At 38.3% G+C, this 23,592-nt stretch overlaps 1 protein-coding gene across 8 annotated transcripts in view; it reads left to right on the plus strand.

The window, feature by feature from the left end:
- Positions 1-442: 442 nt before the first annotated feature.
- Positions 443-23,592, plus strand: part of Tcf12 (transcription factor 12) — a 338,120-nt gene continuing 314,970 nt past the window's right edge. For 7 of the 8 annotated variants that reach the window (XM_063254263.1, XM_063254265.1, XM_063254268.1 and 4 more), the window contains exons 1-3: positions 443-622; positions 1,114-1,210; positions 2,150-2,222. In XM_063254263.1, coding sequence (XP_063110333.1) covers positions 1,136-1,210; positions 2,150-2,222 — 148 coding nt within the window. In that variant the 5' untranslated portion in view covers positions 443-622; positions 1,114-1,135. Of the gene's footprint in view, positions 623-1,113; positions 1,211-2,149; positions 2,223-23,592 lie in introns of those variants that run through there. The other variant, XM_063254271.1, reaches the window with a different exon arrangement.

The raw sequence follows: 23,592 nt of genomic DNA on the forward strand, positions 1-23,592 counted from the left end.
GCAGAATCTTCCCGACCCACGCCAGCCGCCCGCCGCCCGCCGCCCGCCGCCCGCCGCGGCAGGGAACGGCGCGAGGCGCAGGTCTTCAAGCTACAATTCTGCTCGCTGGGAAGGAACCGAGCCGCGTTCTCCTGGGGAAGCCACGCAGGGTGAGGGTCCCCGGCGCGGCTGCCCTCGGTCGCTGGCTGCTCACACCGGGTCCTCGGGTGTGCGCCCCCGCGGACGCCTCCCTGGTCACCAGCGCACACGCGCGGAACGGACTTCCCCCTCCCGGCCGCCCCTCGCACGCACGCAGAGGCTGGCAGTAGCCAGCCGAGACCTCGCCAGGCCCACAAGGCCCGTGGGGATGGCGGCCGCAGGCGCGCTGCCCCGCCCCTCCAACAGGCCCCGCCCCGCCCCGCCAGGCCCCGCCCGCTCCCGCGCCGGGCACGCTGGGGTTAACCGAGCGCGGCCGGCGCGGAGGGATCTGGGGCGAGCGGAGCGCAGTGCTGAGGCCCCCTCAGCGAAAAAAATGTCCGCCTGAGGAGACCCACAAGTTCTGTGGGGGGACCGCAGCCCGCCTGGAGGAAGGCGGCCGCCGAGCCCGCCCGCGCGCGGCCCGAGGAACTTTCGCCGGAGGCTGGTGCGGAGCGGGCTGGGAGCCGCGGCGGCGGGGACGGCGGCCCGCGCGACTCCGCGCCCCTTTGTGGCGCCGGCCGGCCGAGTTGGCGCGGGCGGCGGGCGGGGGCGCATTGTTCGGCGGGGCAGGCGCGGGGGGCGGCGGGGGGCGGGGGCCGGGGTCCCGGGCGCCCAGGCGGCCGCGCAACTTGTGCGCTCCATTGTTGCGAGACAGCGAGCCGCTGCCCCCGCCGCGCTGCGCTCCGACGCCGCGGCCGCCCCCCGCCCCCGGGACCCGCGGGCCGAGCTGGGCGCGCCGGGGGCCGGGCCGCGCGGCGCCCTGCTCGGAAACTTGCGGATCAGCCGCCGCCGCCCGGGTTGCGCCGTGGGACGCGTGGGCTCGCGGGCCCGCCTCGCCGCGGCGGGACGAGGCTCGAGGGGAGCCCGGCGCCCCGCGTCCCCGCCGCCTCCACGCGGGGCCTCCGTCCCTCGCTCAGCCGCGTTCCTCCGTCGCAGGACCCGCGAGGAGTGGCCGAAGATGAACCCGCAGCAGCAGCGCATGGCCGCGATAGGGACCGACAAGGAGCTGAGCGACCTGCTGGACTTCAGCGCGGTAGGAGCGCTTCGCAGGCTCGGGCGCGCGGGAGAGGGGGACCGAAGGAGGGAGGGAGGGAGGAACGAAGGGACGGACGGACGGACGGACCTACCAAAAGGACGGAGGGAGGCGACCCCGGCGGGCCGCGTCAACTCCGCCCCGAGTTCCGCGGCTTCCCGCCCGGGCGCCCGCTGCCCACGTCGGACACCTGAACTTCGATGTAACATCTAGACTGGCGGATTGCAAACTTTGGTGCCAGAGGGGTCGTTTGAGTCAGCCAGTTAGAAGAACAATATGATCAGGAGCGTTCGTTGATGATTTTTAGAGTTTTTAAGCTTTTTATAAAAAGCAGAAAATCATTTTTTCTCCAACACTTGTCAACATTTCTTTCCTCCAAAATCTTCTATGGCTTTTGGTGCCAGAAAGGTGTCAACTACAAGAAAGCCACTCAAAGGCTATAATTTCCAGTCTTCTGAGCTGAGCACTTTGACAGCGTATGTTTGCGTTTTTTAAAAAAATGCATATATATGTGTATATATGTATTTCTCACTATGGAAAATAAAAATGTAAGGTGAAACCATAGGGCGAATGTCTTTTTTTGTAGTGGGAGCTGTTAAAATCCTGTGTGAAATAATTATGTTGAACATGATTCTACTTTGTGTATTAAATAATGTTAATGTCATGCGATTAACCCAGTTTCAAAGTGAGATTCGTGGGTAAAAATTAATAGTTTAATTATCTTGGAATCTTTCTTGTAAGTAACTGGATTGTCAGAATAGAATGTCACCAGTATTTCCAAGTAGTGTTAGGAAATAGTTGTCTCTCATTGTTGCAGGACTGAGTATCGCGTTTTATTTCAGTTTTCTTATCTATGAAATACCGAGTACACTTGGTGAATTTGTTTGCAAATTCTAAAAGAATTTTAGGATTAACAAATATATATGGGTTATTTTGCAGATGTTTTCCCCACCTGTTAATAGTGGGAAAACCAGACCAACGACACTGGGAAGCAGTCAGTTCAGTGGATCAGGTAAGAAAATGTCTGAAACTAGAAAAGGCTCATATTTTGATGTTCTGATATGTTTTGTTTGAAAAATGTGAAATATTTTAATAAAAGTCTTCATGCCATTGTTTAGCATGGCAAGTTAAAGTTAAAAAACAAAAATAAAGCGTCAAACTTGGGCAGTGGTACTCAAGATTCATTAATGGATCTGTAGGGATTTCAGTATGAATTTAAAATTCTCTTTTCTGTGAGTTTTAAAGTTGAAAATTGGTGACATAAAATGCTTTGTAACCTGTGGATGGTCTTTAGAAGAAAAACAACACTTGTTTAAGTATATACAGTATTTAGATTTTTAATTAGCATTATTAAACTTTGGGTTCTAGGAAATGGATAAAACAGTATTAATGATTGATGTGTATGAGAATTAGAACTGAAACAAGTAATGATTAATATTTACGTATTTTAAAAAATGATTATTCCTTTTGAAATCTTAAATCAATTATGTGGGTAGTTATTTAAAATGTTAATGAACTGGATGGGAGAAATAGAAAGAAACATATTTTATTTATTTAAAATTTTTTGTGTTTTTGAGACAGGGTTTCATTATACAGTTCAGGCTGAACTTGAACTCATTGTGTAGTCTAGGCTGGCCTCAAATTCACAGTGATCTATCTTCCTGCCTCAGCTTCATGAGTGCTGGGGTAATGGGTGCACCACCACACGCAGCTACATTTAAGTGACCTTTTAGATTATTATATTCTGCCCTGTGTTCAGATTATTAGGGTGATGTTTGGGGTGAGTTTAGATTCCTGTTTCTATGCCAGTGCTGTTACTTTTCATTTTACTTCTGATGTATTTATAACTACTCTGTTCCTGTATTAAACATTTAACCAAACGGTGTGGTGGTGCACACCTATGATCTCAGCACCAAGGGAGGCTGAGGCGAGAGGATGGAGAGTTGGAGTCCAACCTGGGTGGGACCCTGTCTCAAAAAATAAAAAGCTGGAAATGTAACTCCTTCCCTGGGCTTCCTGCCTAGTAGGGAGAAAAAATTATCTCTTTTTGTTTTTCTAACTTCTTTTAAACTTACTATTTAAAAGTAAATATTCCAGAAGCAGGGTTCATTAAAGTTGTAATTCTCAGTTAAAATTTATTTGTTAGTAGTACCTGTAATTGCAGCACTTGGGAAGCTGAGGCAGGAGGGTCACCAGGAGTTTGAGGCCAGCTTGAACCATGTAGTCAGACCTTGTCTCAAAAAAAAAAAAATTTTTTTTTTCTTAGTGTTCAGAGATAAAGAAATAAAGCGTTTAGCAGCAGCATCTTAAGAAAACCAGGGGTCCAATTTTTAGGCTGAAACTCAGTAATTCCTTTGACTATTGTGTTTTTATTACCTTAGTAAAATGAAAGTTGATTTCTTTAAAAAAAAAAATACCAAGAGTAGAATATCAGAAAATAAAGTAAACATTATAACTAAACACTATATTCTACTTTACATTTTAAAAATGTTTCTATTTCAAATTATAAACTAATTTATTAAGATTTATTTTCAATTTAGAAATTACAGCTTGCGGGGAAATTACAGCATGTCATTGGATATTTCAAATAGATAAAATAAAAATATTTTTTGGACTTTAGCCTAAAAGGTAATAAAGTATCTTTGATCAAAGGATGTCCTGAAATTTAGCCAAGCCCCAACTTAAAAAAGTAAGAATCATTTGAAAACTTTCACTTATTTGGGGATAGGAAAAGAAAATTATTAATATAGAAGTAGGTTATATTCCCTATAGTGTTTTGCGTATATTTCAATCTTGCAACTAAGAATTCATTTGTAGAACCAAATTATACTTTGTGGAATCTATGGTAGATGTCTGTGTTTCCTTAGATGAGGAGGCCCTTGCTGTTTATACTGTTCCAACTTAAGTTGTAGAAAATATACTCAGCTGTTAAGACTTAGACATCAGAAACTTGTGACTTCAAATAATTTTTTAGAACAATATATATGAGTGGTTATTAAGAATAATTTATAATGTAACAAAGTCTGAAATTAAGGAAGTTTGTGTTTTAAGTTTAGATGTGGATTAGGAACTTTGTTTTGGAGTTGTTAGCCACCATTGAGTAGATTGCATTACATACACATATGCACACACAAATATTTTTCTTTGTTGTAGACATGGTCATACTTGATTCTTTGGAGTAGGAAATGTTTAGCTTTAGTTGGGTTGTTATTCATTGAAAGTTTGAATTTAAACACTTGTTTTTAGTGGATGTGGTTTTAAGTGTCTGGAAAAGCTAAAAAAAATAGCTGTGACCTTCAGTAGTAAGTGGATTTAAATTTTGAGAAAAGGGCATGTGATTATTTTATGTCAAAATATACTGATGCAGCTTCTCTGTAACCCTTTCTTTTGCTTGTTTTTTTTGGTACTAGGGATCAAACTCACGAACTGCTTGCTGGGCAGGCACTATGCGGTTGAACTATATCTCAGGCACTTTTTATCTTAAATGGTGTCTAAGAGAAACTAGTAAAGTGATAGATATTGATAGATAGATAATTGACATTTGAATAACCTGCCCTCATTTCAGAAGATACGTAATACGTCCTAATACTTGTTTATTTGCGGCATATAAGGAGCTAAGAACTGACTTGTGTTTTGAAGAGCTGCTGTAAAGATTAAGAGGATTTTTTGGGTTTTGTTTTCAGAATAAATTTGTAAAACTTAATGCCTTTTGCATTGTGAAAATTATAGTTTATAATTGTGCAGTATGGCTTCCTTTTGATTACTTTTCCTTTGCTTAATTTCATAATAGACTGTTTTTGAAAACTAGTATGTAACACTTTCAGGATTTCTTCTACCTAAAAGCATACAGTATGTATTATGTGGTGGTATTTTTATCATGTTTCTAAAGCAAAAGAAATAACTTGTATGATGCTTGACACTTTAAAAGTCACTATGGGAAAAAGGTCCATTTCCTATTGTTTGCTTTAAGGATCCTGTTATAATGCATTTCTTCATTCAGGTGTTAATTTCCTTTGCATTGTGATTAGACTAAATCTGCTCATTTGGCTTAGTCTCTGGAGTGCCCTCCAAGTGAGGCTGGAGGTGTCTGTGGGAGTAAAAGTGAGGTATTCTCCAAGGTCCTGTACAGAAAGAAAGATCAACAGAATAGAAAGGGTTCAGGTGTTACAGTGCTGTGTGTAGATACAAATTGTGATGTTGTGTTTAAGTTTTATTAGAAGTTAAGTGTTTGTATGGTATGGGAAAATCTCCTTTGTTAGTTTTTGAAACCAAGTAGTAAGAGATTTTTGGGAAAATATTTTGCAAGCTGTCTGTATATGTTGAGTATGTCTCTGATGCTTTTGTATGGAAAGTTACTTTAACAAGGAAGTAAAGCACTTTTCCCTGTTCAGATCAGATTTTGCAACAGTATATTTTCTTGCTTCCCTAAGATATTTGGAAATAATTTTAAATATGTTTTCTAGTAAGGAATGCAGTTTATCAATTGGTCATTTGAAGTTAGGGTTTTCAGATGTATATACAATCTTTGAAAATATTGACTTAGAGCTGGAAAAATGAATTCTCACTGCTCTTCAGTTATATTTTTAAGTTAAACATTTTGTTTCCAGGTAATTATAGATTCATATACAGTTATAAAAATAATAGAGATCCTAGCTCTTTGCAGAGGTAACATTTTGCTAAACTGTACAGTGTCACATGTAGTCATGGCACAAAAATGCTTATCACTGCAGGAGTTTTGTGATGATATCCTTTGTATTAAATATAGTAAGATTATTAAATGTCTACTCACCGTAGCATTTCAGATTGATTTAGTATTACATGAATATATCACCGAAAATCAAAAGAAAAACAAAATTTTACCAACGTGTTTTTTTAGCTGAACTGTAGTAGTAATTTGAGTGGTGATTATAAGTAGAAAGAACATTAAATTGGCTTTTCACTTAAAGTATTTTAAGGTTATGAATAGAATGTGGTTGAATTGTGTTCAAATCTGCTGAGATTTATAGTTTTGTTAGTGTACATTTGTGAAAAATTTGTTAGAATTGAAACTTGTTAGACATTTGTTTTGGGTAAGCTGTAGTGATGAGTACATGAGTAACTTCAGAGTCAGCAAGCATGTGGGGAAAAATGTAATATGATAAACATGGTCTTGCTGTTAAGTAGCTCACTTAAGGTAAAGGTTAGCAGAGTGCTTCTTTAGAGATAACTTGTACATGAAAATGCATACTTGGAAAACAGGAAAAACAGACAAGTTCATAACTGTGAGTACTGTGTGCTCTTCAGAAAAATTCCTGTAGGTACCTCTAAGTCATTGAGAAGACTGCCTACCAAGCTATTCTCAGGAGGTATTTTTGAGTGTTAAGTCAAGTGCATGTAAAGCTTCAGGGATAGCCCTTAGCTTCTTGTGAGCTGCTCTTGCGGAGGTGTGGGTGGGAGGGGTGGATTGTCTTGGAGAGGGTACTAGGATAAGAAAAAGCAGGCTTTTGTGCTAATCTGTGGATGAAGTGATAAAGGTTTGAATTTGGTGTTAATGTGGAAAGGGAAAATACCCAGAGTGAAGGAGTAACCCAACTGGAAGGGTTGGATTTCTGTTGGGGAGAAGAATGATTCAGGGTTATGGAGTGCTGGAAATTATGACATGCTGAATTGTTTTGAGTATTTTAGATTTCACTTAATGGGGCTGAGAATGTAGCTTAGTGGTAAAGGGTTTGTCTAGGATTTGTGAGGCCCTGGCTTTGATTCCCAGCCACCTCCCTTTACAAGGGGATTCATGGACATGGGACTGTCCTCCTAATTCATAGACTGTAAGAGAAGAGTGCTGGGAGAGGAGTTAAAGATACTGGTTTAAAAAAATTTATTTCTGCCTATAAGTTAATACATAGTTGTCATTGTAAAGAAAATTTAGAGAGCAGAAAAAGCAGTGGGGGAGGAAGAGGAACAGAACAACACCTGTTACTTCACTATTCAGAGAAAATGGTTATATTTTGGTTTATTTCATTTTGGTCTTTTTTTTTTTTTTTGGATTATCCTGTGTTTGCAAAGTTGATAATTTGGTGATAGTTTCATTTTGTGTGCTGCTTTTTAATTTCACTTAATATTCTGTCATGAGTGTTTTTATATGTTACAAAGTCTTTGTAAACTTGGTTTAAAACTGTTGCATGCTGTTGTACAGAATGGATATGACTGCTTTTTTACTACTTGACATTAGGGACATTATCAGGCCAAGGGTTGATATTTAGTGGTGTTAGATGGTATAAAATGAGTGACTTTAGCTGATTATTTAATATGAAAATAAAACTTATTAGCATATAAATGGAATAGATGGTGACATTTCACGTGCATTTTTATGTGAAGGGGTTACCTGGAGGAAGCCCTGTCATTCTTTGACCTATGCTTATTAAAAAGTGATTGGATCAGTGAAAGAGCCCTTAAATTCCTAACTTCTTATGAGAGAAAGACAGTGTAGTGGGAAGGGCTGGGTAGAAGAGCCATATAACTGGGTGTGACACGGGGTTTTACAGTTTATTAGCTAAGTGGCCTTAGGCAAGTCATTTAAGTCATCTGAGCCATACTTCTCTTATTTGTGAAAAGTGGATAATAATGCCTTTGGAATCCTGCTGAGGGTTAAGTGGTTAGCTGTGTATTACCTGCCATACAGCTGCTTCAGAAATGATCATTACCATTATTGTTGAAGCACCTTAAGTAATACTTATGGTAATAGAATAATAATTATAACCAGTTAGTGCCAGTGTTTTTTGAATAGCGGTTATATGCTAGACATTGTTCTAAGCAATTTTTAAAGTTTATTTTATTTTTAAATCTTTATGTAGTACCTAATAATTACATATGTTTTGTGGAATTGGTACATGTACATAACACAACTTTTTATGTCCCTTTCCCTCCATCTCTTGATTTCCTTGCCATTTGCTAAAGATTTATCTCCCTATTTACTGTTTTTATTTTGCTGTCTAATTTATTTATACTTCAACTATTTTTTCCCTGGTATTCAGAATTGAACTCAGGACCTTGTGCTTTGAGTTTTTCATACAGGAGAAACATGTGATATTTAACTTTTCCCACTGAACACGGTCTTAAATTGCATCCATTTTCCTATCCTTTGTAACAGAGTAGGACTTCCTTGTGTCCTAAATACAACATTTTTTTTATCTGCTTACCTGTTGATGGACATTTAGGTTGCTTCCAAGATTGAGCTATTAAAAACTGTGGTGCTACAAACATGGATGTGCATGTTTTTAGCTCTTTCAGGAATATACCTAGTAGGGGAGTAGGTGGGCCAAATGGAATTCTCTCATTTGCTACTGGATAAAGTGAAATGTTTTGTCTGTGGTAGTGGGGTGAGGAAATACCCACACAAGGGCAGCATACCACAGTTGCTCTTTTGTGCCTTTAAGTTGTATATATTATTGTAAGGCACAAGGGTTATCAAGTATAATAGCAGTTTTCAGAGGTCACCAGGTACCTAGGCATTTTAACATTTTTTTTCTTTAAATTGGCTTCTTTTTTTTTTTTAATTAAGCATCATATAGACTTGTTAACAGAATGGATATACCCTCTTCCCATGCTTAAGCATCACTGCTACTTAGATATAGTGTTTTTTCCATACTGTCTTTACCTACTCAAAATTCTTTAGGTATACAAACAGAATAAAAATCATGTGACTTGAAAGGGTAGACTAGCTGGGAGACAGGTTCAGTGTTTCCAGAGTAGAGCCTCTTCACAGTTCTTACTGGCAGAGGAGGAACATAAACTTCCTTTGTAGCCTGAGGCAACACTTTGCTAGCAAGAAAGGAAATCTCATCTTAAAAATTCATGCACATTTTACTTTCTGCATTCTACCACAAACATATTTATTAATAAAGTCAATGCATTTTCGCTAATCATTGAGTAAAACTGAAGTTCAAAAGATATATCATACTTGGTTTATGGCATCACTTTCCTTCTGTTTTGATTGTATCTTTGGATGGAGACCAGGGTGGAAAGAGACACTAGCTTGTACAATCCTTAGCAAGAAGCCTGGCTCTAGAGCCTATTTTTAAGCTTTCTTTATTCCTGGACCTTGACCCTAACAGAAGTCTGTTATTAGGGTCAAAAGGATTTCAGTAGGCAGGAAACTTACTTCCATGAACGAAATATTTGTCTGCATCTATTTGTTAGTAGAGTGAATGTCATTTGAATCTTTTTTCTATTTCCAGTCAGATTATCCTGTAATTTTTTACATACAATTGGAAAAAGAATTTTTTTAATGAAGAAAGCTTAATTTTTTGTTCCACATTTAAAATGTGCTAAGTCTTATGTGTTACAGGTTGAAAATGTGCTCTCATAAAGACCACGGTAAGTCATTCAAGCTACTATAAGCTGCTTGGGGACTTAAAGATCACATATAAATGAAAACAGATTAGAGATTGGTTACTAATTTTTCTTGCATGGAATGACTCAAGAATGAAATCTTCCAAATAATATAGCAAAAACAATTTGAAATAAAAATATAGGACAAAAATATTCTGTTTTAAAAACATTTACTACTAACATACCTTTCTATATTTTTGGAGAAAGCCCAAGGTGTCATTTTATCAATACTGTGTCGGGTATTAAGGCACCTGAATTTGGAATGTGGCTATTCTTGAATTTGTGATAATTAGACTGAGGAAGCATTGTCTATCACCAAAAGGGAGCCTGTTTGGAGGCTTCCTCACTGAAAAATGTATTTGCTTCTGGTAGTTTTGCCAGTGAGCTGGTGTGAGCAGCCTTAACTCCTAATTCCTTGTCAACTACTTTAGTAGTATGTTTGTTGCTATTCCAGTAAGTAGGCAGATATGCTACAGCTCTCAGCAGGAGTTGTATTGGGGAGTGTGGCAGGGATCCCTGCTAACCAGGAATGATGTCATCAAGCTTCTCAGGCTTGAAGGCATATATTGTTGGTTGTCTTTTTTTTTTTTTTTTTTAACTTTTTTTTTTTTATTGGTACTAGGGATCGAACTCACGACCGCCTGCTTGCAAGGCAGGTGCTTATGCCGCTGAGCTAAATCCCCAGCCCCTAGTGTTGGTTGTCTTTGAGTTGGAGATAATTAAGAGGTTTGCTAGTGCCACTGGAGAGGAAGACTCGCTGGGGTTACCTTACTTTGAACTTAGTTTAGAAAATCTGAGCTTATATGGCTACTCGTAGGGCAGGGGTAGAACATCTTGAGCTTGTACCATAGAAGATCCTGCTGAGTTTCTGTTACCAGGAAGTGCTGCTATCATTTGGTTAGGGTTCCCTGTGTTTCTCTGTTTTCTACTGACATGCTAAGGTTTTGGAGACTGATTTCTAATGTTGATCCTTATCTGGAATAAGGTTAAAGGGGAGGATTGTTTCATGTTGAGTTTCTTGGTGGGAACATATAGGCAGCTTGAATTGATAACTTTCCAACTAAGCAGATAATTGGAAACATTTCAGTACTACCCTAAATATCCTTAACGTCTCTTGGCTAAGTATCATGTAGTTTTTTTTATTCTAGGTAATAGCATATTTTACTTATTTGTTGAGAATCCCCTTTCCATGTCAAAGCGCTGTCATTGAAATGTAGTTTCGAAGTCCGAAAAGGTCTAAATCAAAAAATTTTCCCTATAAATTCAGAATAAACTTTGAAACTTTTGGTGGTAATATCTGTTTTTATCTGACTGGGCCATCAACATTCTATTTTCCTAGTTATTATATAGTTAGTATATATATAGTATTATATAGTTAGTAGGTGCTTGGGTGATTATAGTTTATGCACTATATTTTTGTTTCTAAAAAATTGAAATTTTTCTTTTGTTTTTAAATAAAAGGTCTTGCTGTGTAGTTCAGGCTAGCCTTGAATTTATTATACAGTCTAGGCTGCCCTTGCACTCTGGCAATGTTCCTGCCTCAACTTCTTGATGCTGGAAGCACTGAGTGCTGTATATACCATGTGTGGCTTGAAAATTTGAATTCTTAAACTCACCTAGCTCATAGGTTTCCAAAAAGCTATTTTGGAGATAACTATATTTTTAGTTCATACTAAGAATTTTTTAATACTAAAAATATAGCCTAAGGAATTTATTATTGTAGATACAGAAAAAATATTGTTGTAGACTTATTCATATAAAGCAAATCCTATTTATATTTTAGGCTTATTAGGCTGAGCTTTCATCTTTGAGTAGTCTGCCTGAAAATTGATTTTGGGAATCACAGTGAATTTTGAGGTGGAATTAGCTTTCTCATCTTTTGGGCCAGTGAGCACACAAATACCTTTGGTTAGTTAAAGTATACAGGGAGACACCTTTGGGGGAATAATATTTTTATTTGTTTTCCATTTCATATATAACCAGTGTTAAATGATCCCCTCCAAAAGGAAACCTCAACTTTGACCACATTTTTTTCTGAATTTTCGCTGTTTCCTAGGAATAAACAGGAGAAAATCCTATCAAACCCCTCTCAGCTTCACCAATAATATTTGTAGGGCAAGGATAAAATGTTATTTCCTGTTGTACTGTGAAGTTTTCAGACTGATAGCATAATGTTTCTTCCTGAAATGTACTTACTGCAGGAGTATTTATTACAAATAAATAGTTGTGATTCTAATGATTGTGGAATTTTCCTCTGAAGCCTGATGTGGGTTACTCCCACTGCTATTTAACACAAACTGTGAAAGTAATAATGATGTGTGTAACAAACTAGTCTTTGGAGAGAGAGACCAGTAGCCCATTTTGACTTTAGTGTTTGCTTTGCAAGTCTCTTCAGTGTAGTGTTTCCAGTGTTATTGTCCCAAGAACATGATACAATTTTGAGTAACTAAATCCACGTAAGATTTACAGTTGTAACTGTAGAAACACAGGCAGTACAGCCAGAGTCCCTTTTGCTTTTATAGTTAGGTAACTCCCCCTGCCAGGCTTAAGAGCAACACTGCTGTGAGCAGACTCATTCACCATGAGTTAGACTCTGGAGACTTGTTGAACAACTTATAATAGCAGTAGGACTTTGCCCAGTGAATGATTGGGGGAAAGGGGAGGAGTCCTATTGTTTAAAAAAAAGATCAGTAGAGATAAAAGTACTTTATAAATATTTACTCATATGATATTTGCTTCATAATTCTTTTAGGAAGTTGGTAACTTCATTTTACAGAGGAAATAGAGAAATGAACAGCGATATACATTTGCCTGTGGTTTCTTACTGCCCCTCAGAAGTAGCAAACGGATGGGTTGTTGCTGCACCTGCATTGATACCAATCTGCACTAGAGCAGTGTGTGTGTTGAGGAAGAATTTAATATTGCCAGAGGTCTGCACGACAGTTATGATGAGGGGTCTTAAACGATGTAATGTTGATACTCTACGAAAGAAAGTGCTTTGAGATTTATTTTTATTAAAAAGAAAGTGTAAAAGTTTTGTTAAAATTGGTATACTATTTTTTTCTGTATCTGGATATTAAGTATAAACAATGATAACCTGAAATGTGTTTACGGAAGTCAGTTTGTGTGGGTGTGTGTGATCTTTTACTTGTTCAGTTCAGACTTTGTCTTGACAAGATGAAATTTGGTAGTGGTAAGATAGTAGAATATTCACAGCTACTACTTAGTTGTGAGCAGAGAAGACAATTCCTTAATGCTGTTACCTATTTGTTGTTGTAATGTGCCTGTTAGCCAGACTGTAAGCTCCCTGAATGCAGAGATAGTGCTTTACACTTGTATTTCTGTTAAGTACCCTGCTTTGAGGTCAGTAAACACTAGATAACTGTTTGATTTAGGTTTGGGGATGTACGACAGGTTGGAGGAAGAAAGATTTGGTTCCTTAACTTGCATTTTTATTTCCTAGTGCCAGCTACGTGGTGCGGCATAAAAGGACACTGAGCTTGTGTGGATTTGCTGACTGGAGGCTTGAAGTGTACATTTAGTGGAACGTTCTACCTGTTCTCATTTCTTGTGCAAAGGTCTTAGCTTATTCAGTACTTACTTCAGACTTAAACAACAGGGATGAGCAGGAAGTGGCCACGTGATAAAGCATTGAGGTCTTATGTGAATACAGCTGGCTTACAGAACCACAGCTAGATCTGGCTCTGAAAAGCAAAGAGAAGTGATACTTTCATAGTGTTTTATTTTCACAGGGTGTGTGACACATTTGTTCTTCAGTATTGTTAGATTGTGGGAGAACAGCTTGTCTGATTCTGGGCTTAACTGGGCTGAGAAACTGTTTTATGAGGACCATAGCAGCCATTTTACTGCAGCCTGGAAACCAGTATATGGCCAGAACTTTGGAAGTTCTCCTTTTCTTAAAACAACTCTAACTTTTGGTAATTGATTTGGGCCTAGGGGAAGAAGTTGCTATGATCTTGCATTATAGCAGGTGTTCAGAAGCTGGGAGCAGAGAAAGATTGCCTTGTTTTTTGAAAGAGTCTATGCAGCTTAATTTGTGATAAGAAAGTGAATCTTTTACTTAATTCTGTAAGTCACTTTGGGTTTTATATTTTGGGGCCAAAACTGCTTTGGTTTATTTTGTAGAACTTTTTTTTTGCACGGGGCTACAGAGGCCCAGGCCTGCAATTCTAGTGCTTTGGAATGCTGAGATGAACAGTTCCCAAGTTCCAGGCTAGCTCAGGCAATTTAAGAAGACTCTTTTCTCAGAATAAAATGAGTAAATGAGTAAATAAATAAAGGCTGGTGACATAGCTCAGTGCAGAGGCTCTAGGTTCAGTTCCCCAGTACAATAACAAAAATGTCTTTGTGTACATACTTTCTGTATATATATTAAAGATATGTATGCTGGGGATTTACCTCAGTGGCATAAGTGCCTGTCTGGCAAGCATGATATATATTTGTATTTGTTTTCTTTTTAAATTTTATTTAAGGAGGAAAAAAAACCCCAGAAAAACGATACGAGTTATACAGAATTTAAAAAAAAACAGTAGGAAATCACTAGTTAATAAATTACATATTGTCATCTTAGAAATAGTTGTTCAAGTTACAAAATTAAAGCATATAAGGTGGACATTCAAACAGTGAGACTGCAAACAGTTCTGTTCAATGATCCAACAAAAACTCAGTAATATGGTTGTCTATCTTATATGCTTAAATATACATGCAGTTATTTCCTTTAGAGCACTTTCTTTTCCTCTCTTTTTTACAATAATAATTATACATTTTGGGTTTTATTACTCCCACAGTTATTACTTTTTTTTGAAGAGTAAATGTGACATAACAAAACAGTCAAATCAAAGGATGGACATATAGTACATAATGTAAAAACAGAATACAAGGTGATCAACAATGGTTAACATAATGCCTCTTGCTATCTTAAAAAGTCATCAGTTATAATAAAATTGAACAAAATAGTAAAGAACAAAACCAATAAAACCAAAACACTGGAGACTTTACAGGACTTCAAAAGAAGATAATAGTCAAACCAGAATGGGCATCATAGTGAATCTTACTGTCTTCACAGTTGTTGCCTATACTCTCGAACTTGCTACTATCAAGCAAAACAATAGAGTAAAATCAGTCAAAACAAGATGGTGAGAGCAATACAGGGTTTCAAATCAAGTTAATAGGAAATCAAAGTGGGTTACTATAATATATCCTGCTATTTTTAATTTTTTCCCTTAATTAAAAAGGCAAAAATAAAAAAATAATAAAAAAGGAGATTGAGATAAAAGAGGACATAACAACAAAACACCACAGGTCAGAACATAACCATTTAAGCAAAACAGTGTTTCACCACAAGATATCCCGACATAAAAGTGGTTACCATAGTGTCTCTTTCCTTGAAATCTTCGAGTATAATTTTGTATACTGTAGCATCAAACATATCAAGATAATGTAAAACCATTCAAGAAAATGACAGTATTACAGGGTATTTAGAATCAACTAACAGAAAATGAACAATGGTTTCTGTGTTATCTCCTTGTCTAAAAGTTTTTGTTTATATTATCACATATAATAAAATCTAGTAAGATACAACATGTTAAGACCGATGGAGACAGAAGAACAAAAGCTTGATGGGACTTCAAAACAAAATGATATTAAATCAGCACTAGCTATTATGATGTCATGTTTTCTCCAAAACAGCTGTTCATACCATTCAACCTTCTCTGCCTTATTTCTGTTGAGTTTTTTTTCTGTCATTAGTTGTCAGTTTGTCGTCTTCATTTCGCTTTCTGCTCCATTCATTGTGGCCTCTCTGCCACTGTTTCTGGAATCTTGGTATTTTTTCTTTTAGAAGTCCTGCAGTATTCTATGTAGAGTTGAATTGGTGGTTGCAAATTCCCCTAGTTACTCTTTATCGTGGAGTGCTTGCTTCGTCATTAATTTCTAGGGACAATTGTGCAGGATATATCAATCTTGGCTGGAGGTTACTGTCTTTCAAAGCTTGAATTATTTCCCCCCATGCTCTTCGTGATTTGATGGTTTGTGGTGATGTCTGCTGTAATTCTGATGGGTGTTCCCTTGTAAGTGATCTGTTTCTTGTCTCTGACAGCTTTTAATATTCTGTTCTTATATTGGATTTCTGGAATTTTGATTATTATATCCCTGGGTGTAGTTCTGTTTGGGTTGTAGGTGTCTGGGGTCCTGTATGCCTCATACATCTGAGTATCTTTACCTTTTCCTATATTAGGGAAGTTCTCTTTGATTATTTCTGTGAATAACTTTTGCAGTTCATTTTTTTGTATCCATGCTTCTTCCTTTACAGTCTTAATTCTTAAGTTATAGATCCTCTTATCATCTGCTAGCCTTTGTATTGTTACTGCTTGTTTCCTTGTTATTTTTAAGAAATTTTTCCTTTCATGCTCCCACATTACAAATCTATTCTCCAGTTCAGATAATCCATCCTTAATTTCTTTCAAGCTGTTTTGCCAGCTTTCAATAGAGTTTTTAGTTTCCTGGTAATCTCTTTGAACCTGCTTCATGTATTCTATGCTTTCTCTATTTTCTCCATCAAACAATTCTCCCCTTTTTTCCTGTTCTTCCATTTCACCATCTGTTTTTTCTTGGGAGCTTAGCATTTCTTTAACTGTTCTACTTATATCTTGCTTTACTTGGTTAACTACTTCACTTTTGAACTTGTCTATAAGGTCTCAGAGATATCGCTTTATGTCTTTAGGTGCCGTGCCTGATATTGTATGTTTTCTGTCCTCATTCTCCCTTGCATTTACCTTTCCTGTATCAGTGTTCTCAGGATTAGGGACTGAGGACCCTTTCTTGTTGCTCCCTCTTCCCATACTTTTTGTTCCTTCCATACTAGTGTATATAGGAGGCCCAGTTTCTTTCTTTGTTGGTTACAGTTTGTGTGAGTTGCACTGGCTAGGTGTTCCTGCCTACTGCAGTGTACTAGGGAGACACAGACCTGGGCAGCCTATGCTGGGCCTGCCCCTTCAGGTCAGGCAACCTGCTGATGGCTTCACTGATTAGGGTGCACTGCTAGGCACAGAGACCTGGTTTGGGCTAGCCTACTGGGTCTTAGTCTGTGGCGTCACCCAGGTCAAGCGCTCCCCAATAATCACGCTTGAGAGGGGAATATGTGACTAAAGTCACTGTAGTGTCCTGTTCTGGCTAGTCTGCCTGTCCCAGAATGTACTCTGTTGGGCCTCCCAGTCTATGAAAGGGTCCCCGTTCCTCTTAATCACCGCAAGTTGATGCAGGGTTCCCCGCCAGCTCTGCTCTCAATTCAGATTGCAGATTCCTGCTCTCAGAGCTTTCACATCTCTATTCCTGCTGTGCTGATTCAGATGCAGCAGTGGCGGCAGGAAATTCCAGCCGCAGTTTCCAGAGGCACGGGTTCTAGCTTCGGCACTAGACTTTAGCTGTTCCAGTCGTAGCACCGGGATTGCATTTCCAGTTGGTTTCTCTCAGCTTAGTTCGTTCCTGGGTCGGCAGGGTAGATCTCCCCCTGCTTAAGAGTCCCCACACCGCACAATTCCTGGCATCTAAGCTGGCTATCTCAGAAACTCTGCGTAGCTGCCGTTATCTATCTGCCATGTTCTCCCGGAAGTCCTGTATTTGTTTTCTTACCTGCTTTGGAGATTGACCCTAGGGCCTCATGAGTGCTAGGCATATTCTTTACTATTGAGCTCTACTATTGACCACCAGACCCCTGAAATTACATTGATGATCTAGACATGATGTCTTTAGCAATTACATAATTCTCTTTTTTATAATTTAGGAATTAGGAGCCTACTCTGAAGTAATTTAGAACTAAAATATTACCCTCTTTATAGAATTTGGAGAAGTCCTTTTGAGAGGAATCCTCAATTGGAGGTTAAGTTTTATCAGAGGACATCTAGGGCAGTATCCCCTGTAGCTGGAGGTAAGTAATAATTCTCATCTCCATAGTCTTCCTCAGAACATTCTCCATTGGAAGCTGCCTACTGACTTAAAGCCATTTAGTTGGAGATACTGGCTGCTAGAATAGTTTTTCTTGTGTGTCACTTGTGTAACTGTCCTCTGAAACATGCAGAATATATTTTCTTAAGTAACTTAACAGTTTATTGGGCTGGGGATTTAGCTCAGCGGCATAAGCGCCTGCCTTGCAAGCAGGCAGTCGTGAGTTCGATCCCTGGTACCGATAAAAATGAAAAAGACAGAAAAAAAAAAAAAAACCCAAAAAACCTTAACAGTTTATTTCAAACAGTAACTTAACATTGCTTTTCAACCTGTAGATCTCTGGGGGGCACCTTGATATACTAAATGTCAATATCTAATTTTCTGAAAATGTCCATTTGCTGCTTGTGAAAGGAACAGGTTTGCATTTATTCAGTGGTTCTAAGATGAGATAATTGGTATTCTTATGACAATGAATGGAGGCCTTGTATTTTTGAATTTTGTGAAACAAAGCTGTGTTTGTAAACACATTTCAAAAAATATAAATGACACTTTTTGGTGAAGATATTCACTGAATAGCAAGAAAGTTCAGAGAAAAGAGCTTTTGTTAACATTCAATAATAATCTATCTGTTTTCACTGCCCGTCTTACTGATGTTTAAAGAGTACCTGATTTTTTTTGAACTTTTTGTATTGGAAACAATTCTCAGACTGGGTTGTGGTAGGAAAATATTTCCTGGTATCAAATTCTGCCTTTCCAGTTTAGAAGTTTTAAGATTATTGGCTTGGGTCAGAATGTATCATAATACCTTTCAATGTATAAATAGCCTTGAGAAACTCGAGGAAAGCATTTGTCTTGTATCTGATATAGGAAGAGAAAATTGCTGTGGTATTAGACACAACGTAAATATTTTAGTGTGTCTGGACTGCTTTAAGTGTAAATAAAGTGTAAAAATTAAGGCAAAATCCAAAGTGAGTCTTAATTTTTTTTTTTTTTTTTGGTACTAGGGACAGAGCTTTGGGTTTTACACTGAATTTTATACTGAGTTAGAGCCCAGTTTTGTTTTGTCGTATTTTATTTTATTTTGAGACAGGGTTTTGCTAAGTCCCTAAATTGCTCAGGCTGGGCTTGCTTGCACTTGCTGTCCTCCTGTTTCAGCCTTCCAAAGTGCTGGCTTACAGGTTTGTACCACCACGCCCAGCTGCATCTTCCATTTTTAAAAATTAAAGTGACTAGGGGCTGGGGATTTAGCTCAGCGGCATAAGTGCCTGCCTTGCAAGTGCGTGGTCGTGAGTTTGATTCCTGGTACTGGTTTAAAAAAGTGATTAATTTAATATTCCCTGTCATATCCTTTGTTAAAGACTTTTGTTGGCTTTTAACAAAGTTGACTGTTCGGAATGAAAACTATTATTTCCAGACAAAATGAATTATATATTTGTAGTGGTTTTCATGACAGGAAAAAAATGCCAAATTTTAAGTGTATTTTGAACGTCTACATGTAAATAACTACAAATATTTTATTAATTTTTATTAATTGTTTTTGTAACTTGTAAGGATACAAGTTAAAGCTAAAAAAATCTAAACAATCTGGAAGGATACATGGGAGAGAAACAGAAGTTCTTGTATTCTTTTCTTCCAATACTCTGTTTTTACTCTCCTGGTACTGATTTATGCTGTTCAGTTTCTTAAATTTATATATAAATTATGTAAAGGGTGCTACGAGGCTTATACTGATTTAGTAAGATATTCCATTTTCTACGATATTTATAATGATTTGATCTGTTATATCAAGTGATACAGCAAACTTACTGAAACTTAAAAATAAAAATCATAGCATTTCTTGATAATTTTAGGATTTTGACTTTATAAACTTAGCTGTCCTGCTCTTTTAAAAAACTAATGAGTCTTAACTGTATGTAATAGGATATGTTTGATAAAATAGTATTTATAGCACTGGATACAGTGGTGTGCACATTGTAATCCCAGCCTCTTCAGAGCCTAAGGCAGAGGATCATGAGTTTGAAGCCAGCTTGATGACTCAAATAATCCAATTAAAAAACAAAAAACAAAACCAAAACCAGTTTGTTATGTGTAGGCACTCTGTACAGAGCATCCCTTTATGTGAATCACATAACATTATCTTAATTTACTTCTTTGAAGCTGATCAGTTTTTCTCCTATTTATTGCAGAGGAGGAAATGTTTGCCTAAATCCTTGCCTCTGGAGGTTGAATACTACAGCTACTAAGTGGCAGAATTCAGTTTCAAAGCTGATCCATATAATTTAACTGTGCAGTAATAGGTCATTGAAACAGTAGTTGTCTAATACCTTGTTGCCAAATATCCCAGTTATTTAATGAAAAATGGTGACATTGTCTTTATAATGGGTTTGATGGAGCAACTGGTTCTCGAAAGCAAGCTGGCGCTTGCATATCTCAAACCTAACAATGTATTAGCATTACTTGTAGCTTTTAGCAAATATATAGTGTTGGATCCCTGCCCCAGGTATTCTGATTAGGTAATTTTTAGTGAACAGAAATTTTCTAACTTTCAGTGGAAAGCCCATTATCAAGGTGCCATCATAGAAGGCCTTTCTTGCTGTGTTGTCATATGGTGAGGGGAGAATGTGTAGCCTAAATGTATGTTTATAAAGGGCATTAATCTGTCAATGAGACTGGATCCTCAGGACCCAAAACACTTCTCCTTGGGCATTACCTCTTATCATCTTATCACACTGATTCCAGCATATACTTTTTTGGGGCCACAATGAAACCGTAGTATTCTGTTCCTGACTGCAATAATTCGTGTCCTCATGTGCAAAAGACATTCTATCTCAGTAGTTACAAAACTGCTTTCAGCATCAAACTTATTTAAAGTCTTAGTTTAAGTGGAAGTTTCAGCTCAGCATCTTATGAGTGATACTCAAAGATTTATCCTGAGGTATATTTTTCTTTCCACCTATGAACCTGTAAAATCAAAACAAGGTAGGTGCATCATTGCTTGGTCCTCTGAGGTGCACAGTTCAAGGAGGACCAAGTGTGATCCAGGCCATAGCCTACAGTAATTACTGCCAGTAGTGAATACTGGTAGTCACCTGATGTTAAATCTTTAAATCTGTAGGCCTGCAGAGCTTTTGGGGATGTGCCTTCCTCTACTTAGACTTCAAAGGATGCTCTAGTCCTTACCAGAGCAGTGTCTGGTGGAACTGTGGGCAGTCAGGACACCATGAGTGTGTCTTGGCATGAAAGAACTGTACTGGATTCCATCCTGTGAAGGGGCTGCAAGGGCTGAGCCTGCTGAGGTTATAGGGGGAGCTGCTTGAGGGGGAGCTGCCTGAGACCTTAGAAGGGGTACCCAACCTTCATTTCTTAGGGTAGACTGTGGAGTCCAGAAAGATTATTCTCCAACTTTAAATTTACTGTTGTTTTCCTGGTAGCTTTGGATTTACTTGGGACCAGTTACTCCTTTTTTCCCCCCAGGTTTCCTCCTTTTGGGATGAGAATGACTATCTTCAACTTAAATTTCCCTGTAATGCATTTCTAGCATTCTTTGTTATGTGCATTCTTGTTTCTATCTTGTCTCATTTTCCTTCTACCTGAAGAATTGCTTTTTAATTTCTTACAGTGTAGGATTATAAGTAGTATAGTCTCTTTATTTTTGATGGTCTGAAAAATTTTTTTCTGCCTTTATGTTTGAAGTGTATTTTTATTGGACTTAAACTTCCAGGTTGACTAATAATTTAGTTTTGTTTTCATTGTATTTTGGCTTTTGTTGTCACTGTAAGTTGATAATACTTATCTTTATAATAAGATTCATACTTATGTAGTAACGCACATTCTTAGTGCATGGCTTTCTTCCTCTGGCTGCTTTTAAGATTCACTAGTTTTTGGGACTTGGATGTGAGGTTTCTGTTTCTGTGCTTAGTGTATATTTATAGCATTACATCTAGTATGAAAACATTTCATTCTCTAAACCTTAAAATGTTCTTTCTGTTTACTGTCTTTCCTAAGAGTCTGCAAGTGTTCACACAGACGTTAGTTAGTACTTGTGATTTTGTTTCAAAGGCTACTGGGATTTTATTGATTATTTTTTCAGTCTGTTTTTCTAGTTCAGTTTTCAGAGTTTCTAACTATCTCTTTAAGCTATTGATCTTTTTTCTGTGGTGTCTAATTTCTGTTTTCTAACCAGTAAGGTTTTCATTTCAGCTATTGGGTATTTTATTGCTAGGTCTTTTTTTTTTTTCCCTCAAAATCGTTGAGCAATACAGTTTTCAAGTCTTTGCTGATACCATCACCTTTTTTTCAGGGCCAGTTTTTATTGACAGATTTTTCTTCTGATTTTTTCCTGTTTCTAAACATGTCTAGTAAATATTTCATTTTTTTTATTTTAGTTTTTTTTAATCACTAAAAAACCCTTCAGTTTTCAATTGAGTGTTTTCAATACTTAAAGGTTTTCTGCTCCTCAGTGAAGGAAAGCGTATGCAGTCCTGTAATACACATATTTAGGAAATATGAAACATCATAGCCTCTGCTTGACACATGTTTTCAGTTTAAACATTGTTATGGGTTATATTTGGATATCCTCCCAAAACCTCATGTGCTCATAGGTGGGGCTTTTGGGAGCTGATGGAATCATGAATTAGTCCACTGATGAGTTTGTCATTAATGGTGATTGAGGAGGTGAAGCCTGGATGGGGAGAGGGTCAGTCACTGGGATGTGGCCTGGAAGGATGTCTCTTCCTCCCTCCTTCCTCCCTTGATCCAATCCATGTCTCTGCTTCCATGCCATGAACAGTTCTCTGCCACGCTGCCTACCATGGAGCCCACTAATGAGTATAACTTCTGAAAACTATGAACAAAAATGTAAAGTGACCCCTTTAATTTATGAGTGTCAAGTATTGTATCTCAGTGACAAGAAAAGTAACTAAGACTGACATCTTAAAGAACTTAAAGTATCACAGAATAAACCTTTAGACTTCTGCTTGAACACATGCCAGACAGGATATTTGGAGTTTTCCCAGCCTCCTTGGCATAAAGGAAAATAATTCTGCTGCCAGAAATTTGGGAAAGCCTAGTTTTGTTAGAGGCTGTGTTGTAGAAAAGCTTGCATGCTATTCAGATGCTGCTCTATTAGTGCCTTATAGACATTGCACCCAGAAGAGGAGAAAGTCTAAAAATCCATTTTAATTGAATTGTGGACTGAATGTTTTATTATTGGTGTTTGGATTTTGTTCTTTTTAAAAGAATTTAGGGCCTTTTCCTTGCAGGAATTTATTAGAGATCACCTTGATCTCTTTATGTATTGCTTTTAAGCTTTTCTTAGAGTGGGTCTGGTTAGCTTTATGGCTATATTATTATTATTATTATTATTATTATTATGGTACTAGGGATTGATCTCATCTCAGGACCTTGCACTTGCCAGGCACCTCTTATGCTACTGAGCTAGATCTCCGGCCCCTGTGGCTGTATTATTAAGGCATGACCCTTTTGAGATACTTACTGAATGCTTTGGGTTTTAAACATTTACTATTATATGGAGTGCTTTAAATCTAAACCACCTCTAGTTCTGTTTAAGCTCTGGGAACTCGTGTAAATTCAACTTTCCTGTACTTTTGGTCTGTCATTGTGACATTTTACCGTATGCTTGTGTGATTTTTCTCTTAATATGTGTTAAAGGGGACCCCATGTAGATTTCCGGAGATGGCTCTCTGCATATCTCTTTCCTCCAGATCATGCTCTGTGAATTCCAGCTGCCTTTGCTTCCCTCCTTTCAGTGAGACCACTCCGCTGTGTTTGAGATCCATTCCATAATGAGGAGGATGTAGGGTTCACAATTTGTCTTTTCCAAGGATCACAGTATTGCGGTGTCTTGTTTTTTAGTGTCTCAAAACAGTCACTTGATGTATGTTTTTCACTTTTCTAATTCTTTGCAATGGGAGGTTAATTTAGTTTCAGTTACTGCATCATGGCTGGAATCAGAAATCACCTTTTTTTTAAATTGGGAAGGTAAGTGTGATTGACAGGATGTGTATAATAGCAAGAGTGGAAGGTATTAAAGC

Source organism: Cavia porcellus, unplaced genomic scaffold (assembly GCF_034190915.1).
Source record: "Cavia porcellus strain 051 isolate PalLab524CR breed Dunkin Hartley unplaced genomic scaffold, mCavPor4.1 scaffold_8, whole genome shotgun sequence".
NCBI classification, from domain to species: Eukaryota; Metazoa; Chordata; class Mammalia; order Rodentia; family Caviidae; genus Cavia; species Cavia porcellus.